This window comes from Penicillium chermesinum (genome assembly GCF_028974085.1).
Source record: "Penicillium chermesinum strain IBT 19713 chromosome Unknown utg000002l:1.0-5270490.0:1.0-5274688.0, whole genome shotgun sequence".
Taxonomy (NCBI): Eukaryota; Fungi; Ascomycota; class Eurotiomycetes; order Eurotiales; family Aspergillaceae; genus Penicillium; species Penicillium chermesinum.
Genome location: NW_026695312.1, coordinates 3255556 through 3280280, shown reverse-complemented (window position 1 = coordinate 3280280; position 24725 = coordinate 3255556). Strand labels below are relative to the sequence as shown.

The window sequence follows — 24725 nt, the reverse complement described above, 5'->3', positions numbered from 1 at the left end:
GGGATAACCAGAGGTCGTTCACAATCTGAAAAAGACGAACTGACGGCTGAAACTGGGGGGGAGGCATCTTGAAAAGCAGAATAAAAATTGAAAGGTCCAGGGGCCGTAAGAATAGCGTAGGACATTGCTAAAAGAAGAGATACAGTGGAAAAGGGGAGGAACGTCCCCATATCATGAAATGGGTTGGAAAAGATGGGTTGGAAAAGATGACCATCCAATATCGAGGCGTCAAGAGCGAAATGTTTCTTTTTTGCGGTTTATTCAAGGTCGGTGATGGTACAATGGCACAGAGCGAGCCGAGGGGGAACGCGCTGCATCCACCGAACTTTACTGGCGCGGAGACCTAGAGATGAGGAGTCAGCTTTGAGCACAATAACAGAGCGATTTGCTGATCTTACGTTGGGCTGTAGGCCGGTGAGGTAGGGCTGTAGCCAGGCGAAGTAGGAGACGTCGGAGAGCCACCAAAGTTCGGCGAAGTTGGTGAGTACGACTGGGGGCTCGTAGGAGACCACCCAGGCGAGGTAGGAGTGTACTTGGGAGACGTGGGGGAGGTAGGAGACATATTACGACCACCTCCAAGAGCCGGGCTGGTTGGGCTATAGCTTGGCGAGGTTGGGCTAAAGGCTGGCGAGGCCGGGCTGAAGCTGGGTGACGTCGGGCTGTAGTTTGGCGAAGTGGGCGAGAAGCCAGGCGACGTCGGTGAGTACGAAGGCGATGTCGGAGACGCACCGTATGGTGACGTCGGCGAGTATGCAGGAGACGATGGGTGATATGTCGGACTCGTGGGTGAGAATCCAGGGGATGTAGCCTGGAAACGGGGGCTAGTCATGCTTAGACCAGGAGAGGTAGGTGAATAGCTCGATGACGGAGAATAAGCCGGAGACGCCGGACTAGTGTTGAAAGGACTGCTAGGTGAATATCCACCGGGACTACGAGCTCCAGGGCTGAAGCCACCATAGCCATCCGCGGGCTGGTACTTGGTGAAACCACCAGGAGACGCTGCGCCGGCCTGATGGATAGGCGAGAAGGTGGCATCGGCATCGCCATCGATAAACCCTGTGGTGCTCTGCATGGGCGAGCCGGTGTCATACTGTGTAGCAGCACCATCGGGGATGAGAGGGTCCTTAGCGCCTTCCATGAGTCCGAAGCGAGCATTGTTCGACACAACGGTGTTGAGCACATTCTGATCCAGGTAGACATCGAACTCTCCTGTTCCAGCAGGGGCCATCTGTCCAAGGATCAAATTTTCTGAAACACCACGGCAATCATCAAGCTCTCCGAAGGCAGCAGCCTCCAGAAGGATTTCCACGGTCTCTTCGAACGAGCATCGCATCAGTGCACCGTTGTCAGCGCGGTTGATACCGTGGCGAGTCACAGGGGTCAAATGACCACGAACGGTCATGACATCAATGAGAAGGGCCAAGTGACGGTGGTTGACATAAGAACCGTCGAAAGCCAGCACCTTGGTCAACTCACGAAGCAAAGCAGTGCGCGCACCCTCGATACCGAAAACTTCGAAAATCTCGATGAACTGGTTGGAATACGTACGAGTCGCATCGACACCAGGGATCGCAAGAACCGGAGCCAGGGCGGATCCACTCGTCTCCAGGACCCATTCTTTGCAGAGAGGATCCGATTTGCTTGTGTGTAAGGTACCATCCTCGAGAACACGCATCTTGCTAACTTCATTGATGAAAGCACGTTCAACGCCAGGCACACCACGGAGGGTGAGGGTATCAAGAAGATGTTGCTCAAGCTTCTTCAAGGTGACATCGTATTCAACATCGTCATCATCATCATCCTTGGTGTCTTGAATTTGACGGATTCGAATAACCTGCTCATCGGCGTTGTTATCACTGAAGATCACAGCAATATCGCGAGGGTAGGCCTCTTTGATCTTGCCAGCAACCTCCTGAACCGTCAATCCCTTATCGAGAAGCTTGGGTCGACTGAGGACGATTCGAAGCAACCACTTGGACTGATTGGCAATATCATCGCCGACATCCTCGGGAATGATGAAGTAGGATTCGACCATGTCCTTATCATTTTCGATGACAGTTGATTGAATGTCTGGATCGTAGTAAATCTCGGTGGCCTCAGTTACGGACCGCAGGCTGGTATGCTCGACTGCACTACGCAGACGCTTGGCACTCTCCTTATTGAAGGTATTAGCACCCTCTTGATAAACGGTCAATGAAGGTGTCTTGATATTGGTCGCAACGTTCAGAATTTCCTTGAGACGGGGCACACCCAGAGTGACGTTCTTAGACGACACACCGGCAAAGTGGAAAGTGTTCAGAGTCATCTGAGTGGCAGGTTCACCAATGGACTGAGCAGCCAAGACGCCAACCATTTCACCAGGATTGGCTTGGGCACGAGCAAAGCGCATTTCAATGGCACCCAGGACATGCTGGAAAGCAAGCTTGTTGAGCGAGTGTTCAGTGACAAGTCGCTTGAAGGCAAGACGACTGCGCAACTGGGCCTTGAACAGCAGGGTAGCGTTGTATTGAGCCTCCTGAGAGATCGGATCGTCTCCACGAACCACCACCAAGCGATCCAAAAGAGCCTGCACCTGTGGGATAGCTTCAGATGGATCCAGGTCACTAATGGTGCCTTCACGAATACGGAAAGTGCTCCGCGCCACGTCCAAAATGCGAACAACGTTGATAGGCAACTGCATCATCTCATCATCAGTGAGAGCAACCTCCCGAACAATGGCACGAGCTTTGAGAAGTTCTTCCCATTCTTGGTCAAAGTGCTTCTGCACTTCGATATCACCCGCGATCTCATTAGCCCGCTCCAGGACGTCAGGACCTAGGGTGAGCTCAGGGTCCATAACGTCAACGCGGAAGCGTTCACGGAATTTGTCATCGGAACACCGGAGAATGTCAACCCGCTGGTTCTCAATGTGTTGTCCATCTAGACCGTCTTCTCCGTAGATGAATTGGATAACGTCATTCAACGAGTTACGCACAGTTCCATCGTACTTGACCATGACTTCTTCCAAAGCCTTGACAAGCTTCCGCTGGATGTAGCCAGTCTCAGCAGTCTTGACGGCTGTATCAATCAAACCTTCACGACCAGCCATGGCGTGGAAGAAGAACTCGGTGGGTGTCAGACCACGCAGGTACGAATTCTCGACGAATCCACGGGATTCTGGTGAGTAGTCATCCTTGGTGAAATGGGGCAGAGTGCGATATTTGAAACCAAAAGGAATACGTTTTCCTTCAACTGACTGCTGGCCGACGACGGCTGTCATCTGAGAAATATTGATAGTCGAACCCTTGGAACCGGAACGAGCCATTTGGATGGCGTTGTTGAGATCCTTGAGACTCTTCTCGGTGGCATCACCAGCCTCGTCACGGGCGTTGTTCAAAGCACGTGAGACCTTGCTCTCGAAGGTCTCACGCACGTTCATACCAGGCAAAGCCTCCAGGGTGTTGTCCGTAGCGCTAGCAGTGATCTCCTCGACTTCCTTCTTTCGCTCACGAACAGCTTCCTCGATCTTCTCAATAGTTGCCTTGTCAGGGATGGTGTCACCAATACCAATACTGAATCCATTGTGAAGCAGCCAGTAGTTGGTAATACGCTGGGCCGCTGTGAAGAAGTTCACCGTCTGATCAGGGCCATATTCGTTGAAAATGACGTGAATGACACCACCACCAGTGGCCCCAACAATCTTCTTGAGAAGCATGCCGTAGAGCAGCTCTCCTCCGTGAATCAGACAGCCGCCATCGTTGAGAGGAGAGAACTTCTCGCTCGGGGGGGGCGCCGTCTTTATCGACACGAAGGAAGTTGAGACCACTAGGGAAAGCCATGCTGATCATCTGCTTGCCGGTCCAACGAGGACGAGGCTTGAGGATAGCAGGGGGCGGAATGACACCATCCCAATCCGGCACCCACATCATGATGTTCATTACCTGGTCCTGGGTAAGGAAAACGTCACGGCGAGTAATTTTGTAGATACCGCAAAGACTATCCTGGACGATACCCATCAGAGGACCGTTTCGCTGGGGCGACACAATGTTCTTAGGAACAAGAGCAAGTTCCATCAGCTCCGCTCGAGATTCCTCGCTTTGCGGGACGTGCAAGTTCATTTCGTCTCCATCGAAATCGGCGTTGTAGGGCGAAGTGACAGACAAGTTCATACGGAATGTGGAGAAAGGCATCACGCGGACGCGGTGACCCATCATAGACTCCTTATGAAGGGATGGTTGACGGTTAAAGAGGATGACGTCGCCATCGTCCAGATGGCGTTCAACCTTCCAGCCATAGAGTAGCTGTTGAGCCCCTGCGCGCTTGGCATGACGAAGATCAATTCGCTCGCCATTGTCACGGACAATGTACCGCGCACCAGGGTGAATGTTGGGACCATTGGACACCAGAGCTTGCAACTTTTCAATATTGTAAGGTGTCACAACCTCAGGGTAAGTCAAGATCCTCGCGGTCGAATAGGGAACTCCAACTTCATGCAAAAGCAAGTTGGGGTCACCTGTAATGACCGTTCGAGCAGAAAAATCCACTCGCTTACCCATCAAGTTCTGACGCAGACGGCCCTCCTTACCCTTCAAACGACTGCGCAAAGCCTTGACAGGTCGGTTTCCCTTCTGCATGGCTTTGGGCTGGCCGGCAATATCGTTGTCCATGTAGGTCGCAATGTGGTATTGCAAGAGTGACTCGAATTCACGAATGACATGTTCGGGTGCACCCTCCTGCTCACAACGCTGGACATTCTGATTGGCGCGAACGATTTCGGCAAGCTTGTAGGTCAAATCGTCCTCACCACGAGAACCACTAGTAGCACCCATCATGACACTAGGGCGAACAGTAGGAGGAGGAACAGGAAGGACAGTAAGAATCATCCAGTCTGGGCGAGCGTAGTCGTTGCTGAGACCCATAATGCGCACATCCTGCGGAGAAATTTGCTTGAAGATATTCAACGCCGCTAACGGTGTGATAACCTTCTTTTCAGGCTGTGCCATCTCGTCCTCCATCATGCTCTTGCTTGGTTTCCATGTACCTACGAGGGTGATTCCCTCTTTGCGGACAGTAGGCTGGGCGTTGCCACATCCACCGTGGAAATGACGTTTTTGGTCTTCCTTCGACAATTCATCGTCATCAGGTGAAGGGTCGGCCTCGCAAACCAATATGTCTTTCGAAAGACGCCAAATGGTGTCAAATCGCTTCTTCGGGTCTCGCGTACGGGTCGCCTCTAAGAATTTGGGATCGCTCTTTTGTTTTCCGTGTCAGCAAAGCAAAGAAAAGGGAAGGTAAGAAAAAAGTGAAAAAAGTGCCATGCAGAATTTGCGTTGCCCAAGCAGATGACTAACCTGGTTTGCCTTGATCTTTCCGCAGTTGTGGCAAACGGTCTCCAACAGCTTCTTAATTTTTGTCAAGAAACCTAGGAGCGGGAAAGACAAGATTAGCATATGCGATTCAGATACCTCAAGCGAACCCCTTAGACACTCTTACCAATGTGGAAGACGGGCGATGCCAGTTCAATGTGGCCAAAGTGTCCAGGGCATTCCTTTTGGCCTTCTTCACAGGTCTCGCAGTTGTATTGGCGGTCGATGGTTCCCAGGCGTGGATCATTTACACCTTTGGTCCTGGGCCGCTGTCTTTGTTCATCCTGTGGTTTTGGTCCATAAGCCGCGATCCGGGATTGAGCCTTTGGGCTGAGTTTCCGGAGGTAAGCATCACTTACCATCGTCTCGGGGTATTCCACGTGGACCACGCTCATCCGCTTGATTTCCTCGGGCGAGAAAAGGCCAAACTGAATCTCCTTGATAGTGCGCAAAGGCGCCTTGGAGTAAGGGAAAAAGACGTTCGACATTTTGGCGGCGGTGAAAGCGGATTGTGGGAGGTATTCCTGGTCAGCGGGTGGAAGCGCGCCAGACGGGTCAGATGTCAAGGATCCTGGTTAGTTTTAACGCGCAAAGCCTGAAAAGACAGAAAGCCTGGAATCCTGGAAGTCGATATCACGCGAGGCGATGATGAAACGAAGGTGGTGTGGAAGCAGCTGGCCGGCTGAGGCCTTTGGCAGCCCTTGCCACGAGGGCGCCGGCGACCTGGGGTCCTGAAACGTCGCGAAGCCTTAGAAAGGAAGGGCGAAAGGCATGCGCCAGGTGTTGCCACGTAATGTAAGTATCCAAGGGAGGTACCGCGATGTGAAACGAGATATCCTTGGATGTGGAGGTGATGGGGGAGGTGGTCGGGGGAGGTTGAAAGGGAGATGGTGCAGGCGACCTTTCCCGTTGATGGGGCTCGAGTTTTCCCTGTATTCACTAGCGCGCCGGAGACTGGTGTCGGGCCTTACCGCCTTCCTCTTATGGACCCCTCAGGCCGGGGCGGAGACTGGCAGAACCCGCAAAATTCTCCATTGCCTGGTACTTCGGGCATTAATTGCCACCTCTCACCGCCATGATACCGCCCAGATACCGCCCGCTGAATTATATCCATTATCGGTCCCAGGTTTTCCTTGAAATCTCATGGGAAACAAACAATTGTCAATGTCTACGCACAGATTATAGTCTCACTTATACCGCTTCCAGATATCGCTGCATGCTTGCTGTACAGCTTAGTCTCCTCCTTTGAGGGGAATTGCCATTTGACTGCCCGCCTCCTCGCGACACTTGGACGTCACAATGAATCTCTCACTTGTTGATCCATTTATTTTGGCTCAGGAATACCCAGATACCCTAACAGAAAAGCTTCGTACGGTTTCCCTGGGCGCTTTTATACACATCGTTGCTGATTGTTCATAGAGAGTGGTCACGCCAGCTGCCTCCGATTCAACCATACCGGCGATTTCCTAGCCTCAGGTCGGGTTCGTCACTCCATACCCAGGCAGAGGCATGATTTGCGGCTTCTACTCACGAATATCAGGCTAACTTGCTTCTCTCAGGTTGACGGAACAGTTGTCATATTTGATATCGAAACCAATGGCGTTGCGCTCAAGCTACAAGGTCACACGCGCCAGATCCAATCCCTTAGGTAGATTCGCCCAATTCGCGGAGCACTTGTGCGCAAGGCACTGACTGTCTCAATAGCTGGTCGAGAGATGGACGATATCTGCTTACCTCGTCCCAGGACTGGAAATGCATCCTATGGGATCTCAAGGACGGCTCGCGACTGCGCACAGTAAGATTTGAAGCGCCGGTCTACATTGCTGAATTGCACCCGTTTAACCAGTACGGCCCCACCGACCTATCGACATGTTGATGTATATCGGCTTACCCTGGCTAATTTCTCAGTCTCCTCTTCGTCGCATCTCTCTTTGAAGATCAACCCGTCCTCGTCGATATATCCTCCCCGAAAGCCATCAAACGAATTCTCCCATCCGCCCCTCTACGCCCTCAGGCTCCGAACGGCGAAGAACTCACGCCCGAAGCAGCTGCCAAACAAGCCGCGCAAGATGCGAAGCATTCAACCTGCGTGAGCATATTCACGGCATTGGGGAACCATGTAATCTCCGGCACATCGAAAGGCTGGATCAACATCATCGAAACCGAAACCTGCACCACAATCCACTCCTCCCGGCTCTGTAACGGCGTCGTTATCCTCATCCGCCTCTCTAAGAACGGCAAAGACCTCCTCATCAATAGCTCCGACCGAATCATCCGCACCGTCGTAATGCCCGACCTCTCCCAGCTCGGCATGGGCCTTGAACCCGCCAATATCAAGCTCCAAATCGAGCATAAATTCCAAGACGTCGTCAACCGACTCAGCTGGAACCACGTCACGTTCTCCTCAACCGGCGAATTCGTCACTGCAACAACGTACATGAACCCGGACATCTACGTCTGGGAGCGCAGCCACGGATCCCTCGCCAAAATCCTCGAGGGAGCCCGCGAAGAGCTCGGCGTGGTAGAATGGCACCCGACGCGACCCCTCGTAGTTGCCTGCGGGCTGGAAAGTGGCGCCATCTACGAATGGTTCATCATCACGCCACAGAAATGGTCTGCGCTGGCGCCCGATTTTGGCGAGGTCGAAGAGAACGTCGAGTACGTCGAGAAGGAGGATGAGTTTGACGTGCACCCGCGGAGCAGGTGCACCAGCGCCGGTTGGACCTGGAAGATGAGGAACCGGACGTCATTACCCCGGATCCGAGCAAAGTAGACACCGACACTGATCCGGCCCACGCGTTTGCGATGCCTGTTCTGATGGATGTCTCGGATAGTGACAGCGGAGAAGACATCATTGCTGTTGGGCCGGGGACTATGCGTCGACGAACGCCCGGTGCTGGGCGCGATGGGCCTGAGACTGAGGCGGACGCTGCCCCTCGTGGGTCCGGTCGGAGTCGGCGGCGGTAGATTGACGTACAATAGAGAAGGGTGGTTTATTTGCATAGGCGCGGCGTTTTATTTTCTTTGCAGTGGCGTTCGGAATAAGCCCAGGGATAGTGGACTTTGTTCCGTCAAGGATCGGATCGATTTGGCGTGCGCGCAGGCTTTCAGATGGCTACCTGCAGATGAGCTTCAATCAATGTACTACATGATTTGATGAGAATAATCATACCTATTGATACCAGTACATCCAACAATGTCTCAATGGCCTGGGGTCAAAGACCTTCGGAACTTAAATATACCCGTGTGTTGACGAATATAGACTTGCCGTACAGGGATCGTGCAGTTGAGAGGTACCCGAAATTTTGAAGCGCAATCAGAATGTTTTGAATGCCTATCTGTCACGTTCATTTCTGGAAATGCGACATGAGAGTCGAAATTCAAAATCCGATTGCTTTTGGTAGTAAACCTTGAAGGTTGCCAGAAGGGTGACGCGACAGGTTGGTGGAGATATATCCAAGGCCTCGGGAAGAGTCAAGATTAGCAGCCGCGAGTCTGGCCGGGTCTATTCGGCGAACACACTTGAACCCCAACAACTAATATCGATAGTATTTAGATTAATTCCTGAAGGGATCCTCAGGAGGTCGGATTGGAATGAAGAAGGCGCGATTTCAAGTCGGGTCAGCGTGAAGTTGCTCAGACACGTACAACTCTCGTTACATGACCTAGTAAGCATATGACTAATTACTATAAAACGTTCCAAGGTTCCAAGGTTCTTCCGAGTCTGCACGGCATTAGTACACTGCCTCCTAGTGCTAGTACTGCTCTATCGTACTCTTCTATAGTCGGAATGTACCGGTACTGACGCCACGGTGTTCTACAGGGCAGCTTACAGGAAACCTGAACGAAAAGAATACCACCCAAACAAGACGGCATTGTCCGACAGCGACTTTAAGTTCGTAAAAGGATAGAATTGGGTATATACCAAGCACGCGAAGAAAAGGGCATGAAACGCCATGAAGATGCTAGAACCAAAGATAGAAGAGGTCGTTAAGGGCTCTGCGCTCAGATGAACTCCATTGTATCACGGATGATCATAGAGTGATATGCAAAGGGAGGAGGGGGTGGTAGCCTGCTATCACGGGATCCACAATGGCGGCTGAGAGGGTATGATCTAGTTCGTATCGTGCATATTTTATCTGGAAGGGGATCGGACTTTTATATCGGCGCGGGTTGAAGCTGGTAAGAGAGCTTGCCAGATGAGGTGATACCGGGGACATTGATATCAGCGCTAGCGGGGGAGACCAAATCGTGATGGGCGGATTTGGGGTCACGAAGAGAAAAAAAAAAAGGCAGCCCTGCGCTATCACAGTAGAAGGCGATGTCCGTTATTCGTATCGATGGAGCGGTAGCGGGAGATGGAATGATATCAAGCTGGTGGACAAATCAATTGGGGAAAGGCTTTTGCGCTTGATAAATATGCAGGATGTTGTAGCAACGGATCTCCCGATTGAACGCTTCGGTTTTCACATTGTGTGCCAAGCGCCGAATGCTAGCGAGATCCCAGGCAGGTTCCGTGCGAGTAAAAGGAGCCAGACAGAGCGTCTCAACACTCTCAGAAATGGCAAGATTGTACCACCGGGCGACCTGGCGCTCGTGATCGTCATCGTGCCACGGATTCATTGGGAGACCTATCACTTGGTGGTCGATTTGAGTGAAGCCAGCTGCTTGCAAGTCGGCGATGGTTTGGCGATAATCGTGGGCAATTGGCCGGTTGTTGGCCTCCGTAGTTTTCTTCAGTAGCTTGTACCACTGCCGCATGGCCGTCGAGCTGAGATCCCGGTCATCACATCGCGGTTCAAAATCGATTTCCACTTGCTCAAACCAAGCTCCGGGTCGCAGGTGCCTGAATGCCCGCTTGTACAGAGTCGGCCAACTGACGACACTTCCACAGCCCATCTGCATGTGGATCAAGTCCCACGAGTCCTCTCCTAATGACCACTGGCCGTCGAAATCGAACGGAGAATAGAAGTCGAGATTCTTCGGACATTCGGTAGGCTGGATGGCGGCCAAATCGACCCCCACGACATGTGAATTCTTCAACTTGCTCGCAACGTCAATGCACCAAATGCCGGTTCCGCAGCCCAGATCCAGAATTCGAGACCCGTCTGTGTGCGGGGCATAGATTAAGCCATCCTTAGCCCGCGCCACGGTGAAAAGCTTGTGGAAGATATCGAGACGGTCCTGCTCTTCCTCATCACAGGGTAAGAAGTACTTGTTTTTGTGATATCCATGGTATTTTCGTCCATTCTCTTCCTGGAGGGGGTATTTCTCGGTGGAGCTAAAAGGACTCAATTGTTAGCAACAACTTTCCGTCATAGTTTCATTTACCCCCAGCAAAGGGTGAAAAATTGCGGGAGGAAGCGAGATCAACATACTCAGCCGGGGCCTTGTAGTCCGACACTTTGCGCTCGGCCACCACTATTGGCGGAGATGAATGCGATCCTCGTGAGACGGCGGAGGTATGCGAAGCCACCGATCCATTGCTCGCGAAACGGGCCGCGCGGCGAGCGTCGTAGTCTCGCTGCAGCTCGCGGTTCCGTTCCCTTTCACGATCGCGATCACGCAGCTCGCGATCTCGCTCGCGTTGCCTTAGTCGCTCTCGTTCCCGCTCCCGCTCCCGCTCCCTTTGTCGTTCCCATTCACGGTCTCTGGCTCGGTCTCGCTCGGACGGGTCGCGATCGGTGATGGCGTAGATGTCCATAGCTGCGGAGGCGTGTCGCGAGCTGGCCCGGTCACTGGATGGAACGGAGCCGGAGTGGGATACATAGTACCTTGAGAGGCCGGAATCGCTCAAGGGGGTGGACTCCGACTTGTGTCTTTTGGGAGGCGGGGAGATGGTACTTATTGGAGGCAGACGCCGCCAATTGTCGTGGGAAGAAGACATTGTGCAGGCGCGAGAATCGCGGACGATTCAGGCGCGTGGGATCAATGGAAACGAGCGTACATCGATCAGTGTGACGGGATACAAGGAGCCAAGCTAAGGGGGAAAAAAAACCGACAGGGGAAACAGCAACGCCAGAGTATGTGTGAGAGAGAGAGAGGGGTTGGGAAAGTTAAGGTTGTGTGGTTGGTACCCGGAGGACCCACGGGGCTCAGAATCAAAGAAAAGGGAAACCGAGGAATCCCAAGGAGGACTAGCTATATTAATAGGGAATGAATGAATTAGAAATTATTAGGGGAATCCTAGCGCTAGACCTTGGTAAGTCAAAAGTACCAAAGTACAGGAACCCCAGAGCAGGAAAAAGCGGGCACCTCAAAAGACCAAAAAAGAAAAAAGAAGGCAAAAAAAAAAAAAGAAATTGCGTCTCTTCACTTTTGGGACGCACTTGATCGGGTTAAGTACGAGAGAGGTCCGGGGGGGGCCAAGGCGGACCCATGTCTCTTCAGTATCAAGCTTTCTTTGTTTGGGAGCATCCCAGTTTGCGAATCCTGTAGATCAAAATAGGGTATACACGCCCAGATCATAGAGCACTTCCAATTGTCACCGACACCTGGACAAAACCCAGCAGGACCAGAGTAGAAGAATTGCGGACCAGGTACTCCGTACTGTAGGCGCCAGAAAGGTTCCACCGGTGATCATTCGACTGCATTTTCTGAGACCAATAGACCCGGAGATCCAGAGCCTCGGGTTTGGCCACGGACCCTGGCTGGTCCAGCGGGGCCCTACACTATCCCGATCCAGTCATCCTGCTGCGGTTTAGAGTTGGGCCAAAGCCCCGGGCTTTCTAGGGCTTTTTGGGGGAGCTTTTGGGCTGATCATGTCCCCACCTCCGGGCGGGTACACGGTCCGCCTGGAGCCTACAAATCCTGGACCGTCTGGGTCCTGTCAATTTAAGCGACGCCGGTAGTTTCGGGGGGGAATTCACACCCGCGAATCTGGAGGATCCTTGGGTCCAGCTGGAACCTTTTCAATCCCCCCCCCCTTCTCGGAGTTCTCCGAACTGCATATGTCCGGCGTTCCAGGAATTTGATCTCATGAACATGCGTGTTTCCATGTTGCCACCGAACCCAGGGCCTCGGGTGGATGTGACGCTGCGAATCATGCTGGTTCTGCACACTCTCGGGACGTATCCTGGTTCGTCGCTCTACGCGTCGTACTAAGGCTAGCAGCGCATTGTTCCAGGTGCCTGGGACGGGGGCGCATCACTCACGGAATATATAGCCCGAGTTGATGGCTTATCGAGCTATTACTGCGTAGTATGACTCGAACCCTCGGGTGATTACCGTTGTGACGCCCTGAACATGACTTTAGACCGTACTTCGTACCGGAGACCCCCCCCCAACCCCCCCTGGTGCATCCTGGTTACTCCATACAGATCATCCCCTCCCCCAATCCCTCAAGCCACTGCGTTTTGGGCATCGGGATCTGTCCTTTCCGTCAAATCACACGCGACGATCCCAAGCAATGGCGTAGGTGGGGCTCCACCCGACCCCAGATCATGCCTTTCTCCCCGAAGCCAAAAGGGCATGAAGACTGGATGATTTCAGTTCGTAGATGTCGTATCCGGATCTCGATCGTGGATCTCGGCTTTGACGAAAATCCTCGTTCCCACAGCCCTGAAATTCGACGATAGGCATGATGACCTTTTCTTACGAGGCCTGAACTCTGCTCTCCACCCGCTCCAGACCTTGTCCGGATTTGCCGATCCGCCTTCCGTGCCATGGTTCTGCCGCGCCTCTTTCTGACTTGCAGCGTGCATCAGCCTCCCCTGGCAGATCGACAGTTTGAGATTACAGTGGCTGAATGAGCATCCGAGGATTTGGAATTACTAGCCCCCGTACTCCGTAGGGACCCTATTTACGATCCGCTCGTCGAAGCACATCGCGGTCCTCGTCCGAAACTTGCCACAGATCATAACCGCCCGGCGATGTGTGACGGTGGATACTGTCGAGAGTATCACATCCGAGTCTGTGATTTTCAGTAGGGCATGGGGGCGAGGAGTCGAGTGCAGAACGAGCCCCCGCTCCATAGAGTTTCCGTTCCCCCCGGATGTACGAGCCGGGAAAAAAACAACCAGCGGGCATGTACTGTTCATCCACGGCAGATCGACATGTGTCACTCAAGCTTAGCGAAAGAAAAAGGAGAGGCAAAAAAAAGGGCAATTAGCAGACAGGTTCCACGGGAGCTCCTCCTGCCCGGAGATCGGCGGCGATTTATCACTTTTCGCGGTTTGTGAACTCCAGGAAGTGCCCGATGCCACTGATGGACGCACAGAAGGTTTGTGCCTCGAGAATAACTCCCGATGCCCAACTGAGCAACTAGTTATCTTTCCTCAAGCGTAGAAGTGGGCCGACGTTGTGAATGCCGATGTCGTCGCTACTGGTCTACGTGTACCATTCAAACACTATCCGAGGCCCCGGGACATGATGAGCGGACAGCCCAAGCCCTCAACCAAACATGGGGAATCTATTCCGTACTCCAGCAATCTCCAATGACGGCACAGGCAACTACTTCAAGCTAGCTCTTCTATACATCTTTGACCCCGCGTAAGCCCTCCAGTCGTTCCAGCTGATCTTGGCTCTCTCCGCAAGTGGGACTCCATGGGACTCTTTTCCGAAGTGTCATACATCGAACATGCAGCAACTAAGCCCTTGAAGCCATTGCGCCGGGAATCGGAAAATTCCTGCGCTTTGATGCAAGGATAGGCCCAATGCCACTCTATCCTGGGTCAATCCGCCCCCTTCCCCTGAGGAATAGTCAAGGCACGATACATCACATCACATACCGGTATGCAGCGAAACATTTTTCGCATTCTACAGGCGGTTGCCCTAGTGCAGGTACGAGGGCTACGGTAGGGCATTTCGCTCGTCCTGGCTTCTGACTGTAGATGAAGAAAAAAAAAAGAATCTCGTTATTCAAAGTCAATTCCTGATCGGGTGCGGGTTTCTGCGTGCTGGTGTGGTACACAGCTTTCATATCACCCGAGCCGCGGGGGTAGGGGTATCCGGGTTCATGGATGAACCTGTGGACTTCTATAACGCAAGACTGAGAGGTTGAATTGGGCTCGTAATGCGAAAGCACGGCTACAGGCGTCAATACATGATTGAATACTGTGATTATCATGGTTCCGGTGGTACCCAATAGCATTCCATCTTTATAGCGATGGGGCTGGCCACGACAGGAGAAACACTGCTAAGCTACAGGGCCCCAGGCTTGGACAAAATGGCAAATTCTCGGCCGAAGAAAAGAAGCATGCAGAAGAACGGCCCCGACTGTGTTAGGGATGGTTGAAGCCCCAGTGCTGCAAGCTGAATGGTTTCGGGCTGGCGGTTGTACTTGTTGTGTAGCCTTGGAGGCAGTCGTGGGCGAAACAATATCTGCGGCAATACACTGGATGCTTTTCTTCCAATCGAACAACATGCAGATTTTACAAGGCAGCCCATGCGTGGTGCTGAGCTTATGAATGCAATTTCATCATGGTAGACATGGGATATTCTCGAAAAATTTAATATTATAGAGAATGTGGCTCTAATAACCATGTGAGAATTCCACCTCGGAGGATTATCCATCTGACTCGGATTAATTGCGGCCGCCACACGTAACACTGCCTTGGTGACCGTCTGCCCGACGACAGAAGCAGGATGCGTAGATTGGAACATCAGCGCCAGCAGTGGCTCTTGACAGAAGAGGCTCAAGGTCCCGAGCTTCCGCATCACGCCCCAGCTTCAGAAAACATTCGTGCGCTCCATGAAGACCCCATACATTGTTAGGATGCCGTAGAGCTCGGGGAAGAGTCTCACTAAGGCCCAAATCAGCTCTGTAAACCTCAAGGGACTGCTCAACGTGGCCCTGCTCCAACAAAAGAGCTCCATATGCGTGCCGGGTTGGCTGCATCCAGCCCCACGGCTCATCATACGGGAGATTGTCTTCTAGATGGATAGCCGAGCGGAGGCTCTCGAAGGCCGCGTCAAACAGCCGTTGGCGGTAAAGCAGCTCTCCCTTCAACATTTCCCGCGCAATGGCTAGAATATCTAAGCATGTATTATTGAACAGGGTGCGTGATTCCGGAACCCGGCCAACAGCCTGCTCGAACAGCTGCTGTTGGTTTGATGCCTCATCAACATTTCCTTTCGCGGCAAAAGCAACACCCTTGGCATAATGGGTAATTGCCGTGGTCATGGCGTAGAGTCCTTGATTTTCGGGGATTTGGAGCGATATGATATCATCCCAGCGCCCAAATCGAATAAGGACGTGTGCTCTTAAGGACAAGAATGCCTCTAGCCAGTCTGCCATTGGCGGCGATTCGACTCGCAGTAGACTTTCAGGTATCGATGCCTCAAGTTTTGCAGTTGTGTCGATCGCGACCTGGAACTTCCCCGAGAACATAGCAGCATATACACAAAAGTGATAGTCGTGAGACCTGTAGAGAGTATAGAAATTCAGGGGCCCGACCTCCTTGACATATTTCTCATCGGCTGCAATAGCAGCAGTGTTCCAGGTAATAGCATCTTCGTATTTCCCACACAAAATGTCGAGATGGGTCGGCATATGCTGCAGATGACCCCCATCCGGCACAAGCCCACGAAGGCGATTGGCGATCGGAAGGGCAGATTCGGGCGAGGGTGACATCTCCATGAGATGAATATAGAGATGCAACAGCCCAGGGTGCCCGAGGGCGCCGGGGATCCCTGCTAAAGCATCATCGATAATCTGCTTGACTTCCAGTGTCGGCGCTCCTTCCGTAGGTTCCCCGGTTTCTAAGCTCCACAATTGCCATGGCTTCAGGTTCATAAGGGCGTCAGCATAGATAGTCGCGACGTCAAGGCTCTGAGGGAAGTCCCTTTGCACACTTTTCATTTCCTCCGCGAAACTCGCATTCCATTCTTCGAATGTCTTGACCGGCACTTCGTCCGGATAGCGGGCTTGAATAGCTTTTACAAAGGCTGCCTCCAACGGCGAGGCTTGCTCAATATGAGCCAAGGCAGATTGGGCAGCATGATAGCCTCGGTATACGACTTGCTTCAGCTCTTTCTCGTCAAAGAAGCCCCATGGCTTGTTATAATTGGGACCAATCGCGTAGGCTAGACCCCAGTATGCCATTGCACAGGTAGGGTCGGCATCGATGGCTCGTTGGAAACATGCTATGGCCTCTTCATGATTGAATGCATAGCTCCAGATGAGGCCTCTGTCGAACCATGCCTGGGCCTGAGGGGAACTGGTTGTTACAGGGCAATGGTAGGACCCTAGGTTGAAATAGGTTTCCGACATGAGAGTGATTGCTTTGCGGAGATAGAGTAAGCCTGACGAGTGCAGTGCTTATAGCCCTAAACTAAACATACGACCCTAGGGATAGGCGTGGCTAATTTATAATGCTCCGAATAGCCCGATGCCTTCGAGATCCTCGGGTCTATGGATGCGAGTTAGCTGCCCAGCTCTGGAGTGGTGTGATACGATGACAAAGATCCCCGCGGCGAATCTTGTGAAGATTCATCTTTTAACGTAACTAGGCCGAAAGAGGCAAATCTTGCGCCTCTTTCATCGATATTATATGAAGAACAGAACAGGAGTGCGTTTAAATCCTTGGAATTGAAAGCATTTACCTCCAATCCCCATCCGAAAGGACTCTAGTCCCATTTTGGCTGTTGGTTGTATTCGTCTTTGCCTGAGGGATCAGGCTGAGGATTGAGCCACTGATCATAAGTGCTCCGAATTATGAGACGAATTGCGCCTCCACGAGTCCCCACCAGTCTCACAGCTTAAATAGAAACCAAATAAATTGCTCCATACCAAGAATAACCATAGCCCGAGCATCAATAGTCCTTAGAAAAGTAAACAAGAGACCAGCCAAACCTAGACCCACACTTATCGCCCGCCCGATTTTTCACTTTCTTATCCGCAACTTTTTTTTCCTTCCCCCAAGCCTTGCCTCCAACCACCCTTCACACCATTAGGGACCATTCTCTCCCCCCGCAGAATGGACGCCCAAGCCTATCTAATGCGCCACGGCTGGTCCGGTCCCGGCAACCCCCTCAACCCAAACCAGCGCCCCGGACCGCACGGCGGCCTAGGCCTCACGAAGCCGATCCTCGTCGCACGCAAAGCCAACAACCACGGCGTAGGCAAGAAGACCACCAAAGATGCGACGAACCAGTGGTGGCTCCGCGGGTTCGAAGATGCGCTCAAGGATCTGGGCCAGGACAAACCGGTCGCGGCGCCGGGGAACGCGCTGACGAGTGAATTATACCGATTCTTTGTTCGCGGGGAAGGCCTTGCGGGGACTATGGAGGATAACGATGCTGCTGGCAGCGATTCAAGGAGGAAGGAGAAGAAGGACAAGAAGGAGCAGGAGAAGTCAAAATCCAAGCGCAAGCGTGATGCGGATGATGATGGCGAGCGCAAGGCGAAGAAGGAGAAGAAGGAAGAGAAGGCTGCGCGGAAGGAGGAGAAGCGCAGACGTCGGAAGCTCGATGTCGAGTCTTCTGGTGAGTCCAGTGGACTGGAGAAGCCGAAAGAGAGCAAAGAGGAGCGTCGGTTACGACGGAAGCAAAAGAAGAAGGAGAAGAAGGAGAGGAAGTTGGCAAAAGAGGCTCGCAAATCAGACGAAAACAGCCCGGGGGGAATCAAGGATCACACCAAGTCGAAGAAGTCGAAACGGGGTACACCGGAGGACGACTACCCCACGCCCATGTCGACAGAACAAGAAACGGATACCATCGAGCTGAAGACCGAGGCGAAGAAGGAAAAAAAGAACAAGAAGTCACGGCGCCAAGATGAGGATGGTGACTCGAGGTCGAAAACGAAAGCTCAGAAGGAAAAGAAGGGAGAAAAGGGCACCAGCAAAGCCTGAGTGGGAAAAGGTTATTGGAGTTTAAAAAGCATTGGATATACTCGGTCCATCAACATTTTGCATACGCGTGTACTCTGGCGCGATCAAGATACCCATTTGTTCAACGGAGGCTATATTCTATTAGGATTTTTGATTGCTTCTTATTTTCCTACTCAAACGGGTATCAAGTCTGCGCTGGCAGGGTGCCAGGCTTATTCGAGAGGATCCAGGGCCGCCTCTCCCAGAAATCATCTTTGATAATGTCAACATGGTCTACCACTACCCGAGCCTTTCGACGGAGCTTGCGAAGCTTGTCTTGTTGCGATCTTGATTGCTTCGGTTCCGGCTCTGCAGCCTCTTCTGTTGTTGATGCAGGAACTGGTTGCGGTTCCTGGAGCTCGAACTGGAGGGCAGTTAGACAGGGGAATCGGTCCATACTGGAATGGACGTCAAGTCTTACCTGGCGATAAAGGACGCTCCCTTTCTTGTATATTTCCTCTTCGTTGTTATAATTTATGCCAAAGCGTTTGAAGAGGATCTCATTCTTATCGGCAGAAACAGTGCCCTGGTGCCCTGTCAGCCACGCACTAAAGCGTTAGCGTAGCACCGAAAACTTACCTTCAACTCCTGCTCGGCGTCTGTATTGCTCATTCCACCCTTGAGCACCATGGTCCAGAATGTTGTATTGTAAAGGTTGTTGATATGGCCTTTCCATACAGTATTAGCAAGCAGATCTTATCGTATGCTTGGAATTAAACTGACAATCGACTTGTCTCCAGCTCATGTAGTCTCTGAGAATTCGATTTGAAGGATATATGACCGCGCGTCCATCAAAGGACGGCAAAAATGGTGGCTGAAGCGGCTTATCGGGAAAGAAATTTGACCATTGATAGATGTAATGTGCTGTGAATGTGGACACAATGGTGGTCACTAGTTTCCTGGAGATAGTTTAGCATCGCCCGCTTCATATTCCCGGTAGGCGAGACCTACGCGTTTCGTCGCTCGAAGAGCTGACAAGTTGGATGGAAGACAAAGCTTGGAGGAGGAGGAGTCAGTGAAAATAGTCCAGAGGGAAAGAAGAGATGGGTATACCTGAACTCGTCGCTGACGCCATAGGCGATGCATAGATCTGGCAGATCCTTCATGACCTCAACTGCGGCCGTATTCATGAGGTCCAGAGCCCGGCGGTCATTAGGCTTTTGAAACTCATAGTGGTCTGATAACCTAGACATAAATTTCAGCGCCTGATCTGGTTCTCCAGGGTTGGGAAGATCTACTTGTGAAATCCTCTTCCGTCAATGCGGACCACGATCCACGTATTGGGAAGCAATACATCAGGTTGCTCAAAGTCCTTGACGTATTCGAATCTTTCGGATATGAGCACTCATATCATGTGAGCTACTAGATTGGAATGAAGGATGCTTACTTTGAATTGGCCATGTTTGTTGCTTGAAGCACTGCGGCGCGGGATGTTGAGTCGGATTTGATGAGTCGATATCGCATTTTGTGCGATCAGTTCCGCCCGGATTGGGTACCTGACCAGACCTGAATTCTACCAAACCACAACATTCAAAGTCCTTTCGAGATAGCTAAACCTTGAGTACCAAATCCTTCCGAAGATTATTTAATTACGCTCGCGAGTTTACGGAAAGTGATTCTGGATGCCGAACTCAAATGACTATTTACTCCATCGATTGGGTGAAATTTTACTAATGACTTATGTAGACTGATCCAATTGGAGCGGGGATATACTGGAGAATAGGAGAGATAAGGAATGGATTCGGCTTAACTATCATGATGGAATCTCAGGGATGTCCGGGATTTCATCGTCGCCGGCTTCGCTGGCCCGCTCGCTCGTCTCGCTCGCCTTGTCAGACTTGCGCGACTTACGCGAAAAGAAGCCGAGGCTGCTGCGTGTGGAGTGGTTGGCAGAGGGAACGCTAGAGGCAGTACTGTCTATGCTCTTGCACAGCTGGGCATCACTTGAGACATCTTCATCGATCTCCGTCTGTGCAGTGTCGCCCTTCTTGGAGAAGAAGCCAGAGCGATCTTTCCAGGAGCTGAATTTGCTCGAGCTACCTTTGCGAGTAATCTTGCGAATGAATGATTCCTTAGAGGCGTTGTCCACGGACGCTCCTGAGGGCACACGCTCTAAAGATTCGTAAGAGTCACCTGTGAAGTGGGAGAGAGAACGCGAGTCGCGAGAATTGCGAGGCTCAGACGGAGATCCATCATCAAGGTGGATGTCGCAAGCAGCGTCCGACTGCCCGTCCAGTTCTTTGCCCTGGTCGGACTTCTTGCCGCTGGAGAAGATAGCCCGAAAAGACGGGGCCGCGGGATTGAGTTTGGGAGTCACTGGTCGATGCGATGAGGAAGGCCGAGTGCCAATTGGGGCTTGGAGTGGCCGAAGTTGGCGATCATGTGCCTCCTCAACAAAATCCGGCTCACCGCTAAGACCCAAAGGAAGATGTCCAGAGGATCCATACTGAACAGATGGACGGCGAGAAGGTGCTCTAGACCATGGCTGTGGTGAAGCCCAGTCCAAGCCCAGTGGACTATTTCTGTGCCCAGTTGGCTCCAGAGATGGCCATCCAAAATGTCGGTTATCTGTGGAGGGATGAGGGAATTGATTTTGGTTGTCAAATGAAAACGTAGACGAGGGCCGGGGAGATAGCGACCCGCGGCGGACACCACCAAGTAGAGACGATGGATCAATAGGGTCATGACGAGCACTGAACTGATTATATCCCGATGTGAGATCGGCGTGGCCACGGTTGCTCGCACCCCCGAAACCAAATTTACTGGACGAGAATATGTTCGAGAAGGCAGCACGTCGAGAAGGAGGGTGGTCGGAAGACGTGTCATTCGTCATATCCCCTGCGTTTTCAGTCGCCCCAGCAGTGTTGCTACGAGGGAACAAGGACATCGGATTCGCCCAATTCCCGGTATGGCTCAGCCTTCTCCGACGAGACCCTATAGGATCGAGTTCATCGATATTTCGAGGGAAGGACTGGCTTTGGCCTGCCTTCAAGGTTCCTAGCATGGGCGGTTCGTCGGCAAGTGTTTTACCGCGAGGGCGATGGAAACCAAAAAGACCAGAGAGCCGTCGGGATGCGCTCTTCGGGGCCTCCTCAGCCGTTGATAATGGCTGGGGCTGGGAGCCCGAATCTTGCCGGTTGAGTGTCTCCAAGGGACTTGCGAAGATACTGCCTGGTCTGCTGCCAGAGGACACCGGTGAAACAGGTCCATGACCGAAGCTATCCAGTGGCACATGTGAAGAATCCATTGTCGAGAATCGTGGACGAGCTACAGGCCGGCTGAACTCCGGAGATTCTTCATCTCCAAGAAGATCAGATGGCAGTAAAGCATCGGCGCGGGGGCTCATCTGAGGATTGTTGTACCCGGCTTCGGCATCAGAGCGCATGATCTCTGGAGGATCGAGACCGGGGAGTGTCATCCCATTGTTAATATTGAAAATAGCGGGACCAGGTGCGAACGGAGGTGAATTGGAAGAAGGAGGATTGTAATTGATTCCGCCAGGGAACGTTGGCTCCACACCGTAGTTCATCGGTGAAGATATGTCACTCGTTAGAGAGCTGCGATGACGACGGGGCCGAATGGTGGCATTGTTTGACAAGTCCAGGTCCAAAGCTGGTAGCGAAAATGGGCCAGTGCTACCGGATCGTTGGGTGGTGAGCCACTTGAGCCGCTCCTGAGCTTCCTGGTATTGTTGTTGTGCCTGCGTATGAAGATTCACAAGAGTCGCATAACGAGTCTGTAAACTATGCAACTTGAACTCCCATTGTCGAGCACGCTCATTATCAATTCGGTCCAGTTCCTTGCCATCTTCGTTGTCGCCATCCGGGGCCCCTTGCCTTTCTTCCTCGAGTTTCTTGATGCGTCCTCCTTTATCCTGAATCTCGTCGTCGATCACCTTCATCTCTGCTTGTTCTTTGGCAATCTTTTCACGAATTTCTTCTGCCTTAGCTTTGCCGTCTTCCTCCAATCGTGTTTTTTTCGTCTTTGGCCTGCGCAACGTCGGACGTCATACGTGCGATCCTCTCTTGCCATCGTACGATGTCGTTCTTGCGTTTCTTGCGCTCCGCTTCTTTCTGCTGAAGAAGACGCATGCGTTTTGATTTTTCGCTCTGAACAGTCCGGTTGACGCTTTCCAGTTTCGAGACATGCTTCTTGAGATCTCCGCTTACTTCATCTTTCTCTTTAACCCGTTTTTTCAGGTCGTCGCGCTGCTTTTCAAGTTCCTTGAGCAAGGCAATATGCTCTTCCTCCTCTTCGGCCGCTTGCTTCTCCAGACTTTCATTGTCTTGCTGCAACGACTTTAAACGGTCGGCCAATTGCTCTAGGCTCCCATCGCGATCATTCTTACTTGGGCCCCTAGGCGCATCTTCGGAGTTGCTGTAATCTCCCTGGCCAGTTGCGGGAGACAGGCGGCGCCCGGCAGACGGGCGTTTCCCTCCCATTTGCCCAGCGCTGTGTTCACGAGCCATAACAGGAGCGGAGGGAGTAGGTAGGCCGACGGTCGATCGAGGAATTGAAGCGCGGATCGTAGGGCCGGTGTTCGGAGCATCTTGTTGGGTTCGGGACAACGGGAGACATTTCGTTCGGACATGGAGAATTGCACTTGGGGTCTGGAAATTGGCTGCACTCACGGAAAGGACGCAGATGTGGTAGATGTTTCCGGGGATAAGGTTTAGGATCTCGACTGCGGTCTCCGCTCGCTTCGATTCGCCAACTAAAGGTAGACACTATTAGCATATGTGAGGTACACCTCAAGCCCATGATTTGGCATACCTTTGACATTGTTAACTTGGATGATATGCTTGTGAATCGAATTATGGAAATCTGGTTGCTTCCATGCGATGCGAATCTCACGGGCCGTAATCTCTTCCAATGTGACTTCTGGGGGCGGTGGAATATCGAGGCCCAACTTTTCGACCAGCAGATCATTCGGGGTCTGACAGACCTGCCACGCACGATAGAGAAGCCTAGGAAGGTGCTCTGTCAGCATTGAAAGCGATTTGTAGTATTGTCAACCTCACGTGGGACTTACCAAATCAAAGCCCAGAGGATAGAGACTGCCAGGAAGAGAGCCATGACGCCACGCACCCTCACGCGGGGGAGGATGGCTGGATAGGCGTCGAAGGCAACGTAGAATGGCTCATACATGCCAGCGTCAGAGACCCATCGACGCGGGCAGCAGAGAATATACGAAGAAGGCTTGAAGATGGTCTTTCCGAGTTCCAGTTCGGTGGGATACGCCACGTGATCTTCATTCCCTTAGTCAATAATTTCCTCATGCGAACTAGCCTTATAACGTACAGCGATCGGCAGCTAATCTGTTCCAGGAATAGCGTTGACTCAACTCGAAGCATCGCAAGGTATAATTACTAGTCCATTTACATTCCGCTTGAAGTATCCCTGAGCAAACTGTCATGACAAACCACCTTCTTACAGCGGAGTACACCACGCACACCCTGAACTTTAGTCAGGATACGATGATTGTCGCACGATGCTTGATTCCAGACATAAGCAAGGCAGCCAAGTCCCTTTACTGAGTCCCACTCAGGAATGGGCACACTAAGTATCTCATTGCGCCAAGATTCTGAAGGCCTTTCTTACGCTCGTCCATATCCATTTCCCCATTTCAGATACCCTTGTGGACGACACAGTGCGATTAAATTTCCGGCCGCCCCTACCTGAGGATAAACACCAATGGATTGCCACTGGGATGGTGACTAGGAGCAATGAGAAAAATTGGCTAGAATGACAGTAACATTGCCAGCAGACAGCTGCACGCTCAACTTGATTTCCGTCGAATTCATCGCCCAGAGGCCAAAATTCAAGGACTAACCATGCCTGGAATGTAGCTAGGGGACATAATTGTCGGTTGCCCGCATATCGTATCACGCTAGATAATGAATAAGTGTCGGGAGTAGGAGAGACAAGCCATAGCGTTCGTGTGTTTGGATGAGAGGGGCGTTGTTGGAAAGTACCTCCCTGTCTCTACCACAGAGCAGTATTAGCATAAGAAGTTCCTGATCCGACTGGATATCATTACCCCTTCCATCCGGTTATTTGATTCCGTAAATTTAGGGGAGTGAGGTTTGAGCAGCACACTACGATACACAAGGACAGAAAGATAGATATGGCGACTGTCTTCGTTGGCGGGAGCTTCTGACAGAAATGCAAGAACAAAGAAACATCATCTCCCAAAGATTGCCATGTCTTTACAGAAGATTTCACCCCAATGATTTGTATTTGAAGAGAATGCAAGGAGTCCTGCATATATTTAACCGGTTCGATATATTCAGGGCCTCAGATAGAGGACCTGTTTCTGTTTGGATAGTATAGCGGCACTATACAAGGTGCCTCATCAATGGGTTTAAGAAATCCCCTGAGGCGATGATAATAGTAGCCGGCATCGGAGACACATGCACATTGATTGATCCCCAAGGTATTTTTCACGATGGGCTGTTTTTCCTGCGGAAAATGCAGTTGCTCTGCTCATTCCAGTTAGTACCAATAACCAACATAAGATAATTCCTCCAAAGAAGACAATGACCTAGCTATGGATGCACACCAACATCCT

At 51.9% G+C, this 24725-nt stretch overlaps 7 protein-coding genes across 7 annotated transcripts; 2 read left to right on the top strand and 5 right to left on the bottom strand.

Moving 5' to 3' along the window:
* Positions 1–394: 394 nt before the first annotated feature.
* N7468_002082 (DNA-directed RNA polymerase II subunit RPB1) lies at positions 395–5833 on the bottom strand (the record flags this gene model as incomplete). The annotated part of the gene is given in 4 exon segments (XM_058471379.1): positions 395–3775; positions 3786–5231; positions 5331–5401; positions 5473–5833. The coding sequence occupies 4 exon segments, from the start codon at positions 5831–5833 to the stop codon at positions 395–397; spliced, it is 5259 nt and encodes a 1752-aa protein (XP_058334520.1).
* An 811-nt stretch (positions 5834–6644) lies between these two features.
* On the top strand, positions 6645–8312 carry N7468_002081 (Set1-mediated histone H3-K4 methylation subunit Swd1; the record flags this gene model as incomplete). The annotated part of the gene is made up of 6 exons (XM_058471378.1): positions 6645–6714; positions 6765–6826; positions 6905–6993; positions 7050–7190; positions 7254–7998; positions 8049–8312. 6 exons carry the CDS (start codon positions 6645–6647, stop codon positions 8310–8312), a joined length of 1371 nt encoding a protein of 456 aa, XP_058334519.1.
* A 1419-nt stretch (positions 8313–9731) lies between these two features.
* Positions 9732–11232, bottom strand: N7468_002080 (class I SAM-dependent methyltransferase; the record flags this gene model as incomplete). The annotated part of the gene is made up of 2 exons (XM_058471377.1): positions 9732–10626; positions 10724–11232. 2 exons carry the CDS (start codon positions 11230–11232, stop codon positions 9732–9734), a joined length of 1404 nt encoding a protein of 467 aa, XP_058334518.1.
* Positions 11233–14868: 3636 nt separating this feature from the next.
* Positions 14869–16557, bottom strand: N7468_002079 (TPR domain protein; the record flags this gene model as incomplete). Its single annotated transcript, XM_058471376.1, has 1 exon — positions 14869–16557. The coding sequence occupies one exon, from the start codon at positions 16555–16557 to the stop codon at positions 14869–14871; it is 1689 nt and encodes a 562-aa protein (XP_058334517.1).
* A 706-nt stretch (positions 16558–17263) lies between these two features.
* On the top strand, positions 17264–18136 carry N7468_002078 (uncharacterized protein; the record flags this gene model as incomplete). Its single annotated transcript, XM_058471375.1, has 1 exon — positions 17264–18136. The coding sequence occupies one exon, from the start codon at positions 17264–17266 to the stop codon at positions 18134–18136; it is 873 nt and encodes a 290-aa protein (XP_058334516.1).
* Positions 18137–18299: 163 nt separating this feature from the next.
* On the bottom strand, positions 18300–19496 carry N7468_002077 (tRNA guanylyltransferase; the record flags this gene model as incomplete). The annotated part of the gene is made up of 6 exons (XM_058471374.1): positions 18300–18518; positions 18576–18680; positions 18734–18822; positions 18878–19053; positions 19106–19339; positions 19393–19496. Coding segments are annotated over 6 exons (927 nt in total), but the record flags the coding sequence as incomplete, so codon positions are not given.
* Positions 19497–19907: 411 nt separating this feature from the next.
* On the bottom strand, positions 19908–23302 carry N7468_002076 (Fibronectin type III domain protein; the record flags this gene model as incomplete). Its single annotated transcript, XM_058471373.1, is given in 4 exon segments — positions 19908–22136; positions 22153–22854; positions 22935–23121; positions 23187–23302. 4 exon segments carry the CDS (start codon positions 23300–23302, stop codon positions 19908–19910), a joined length of 3234 nt encoding a protein of 1077 aa, XP_058334514.1.
* Positions 23303–24725: the final 1423 nt, after the last annotated feature.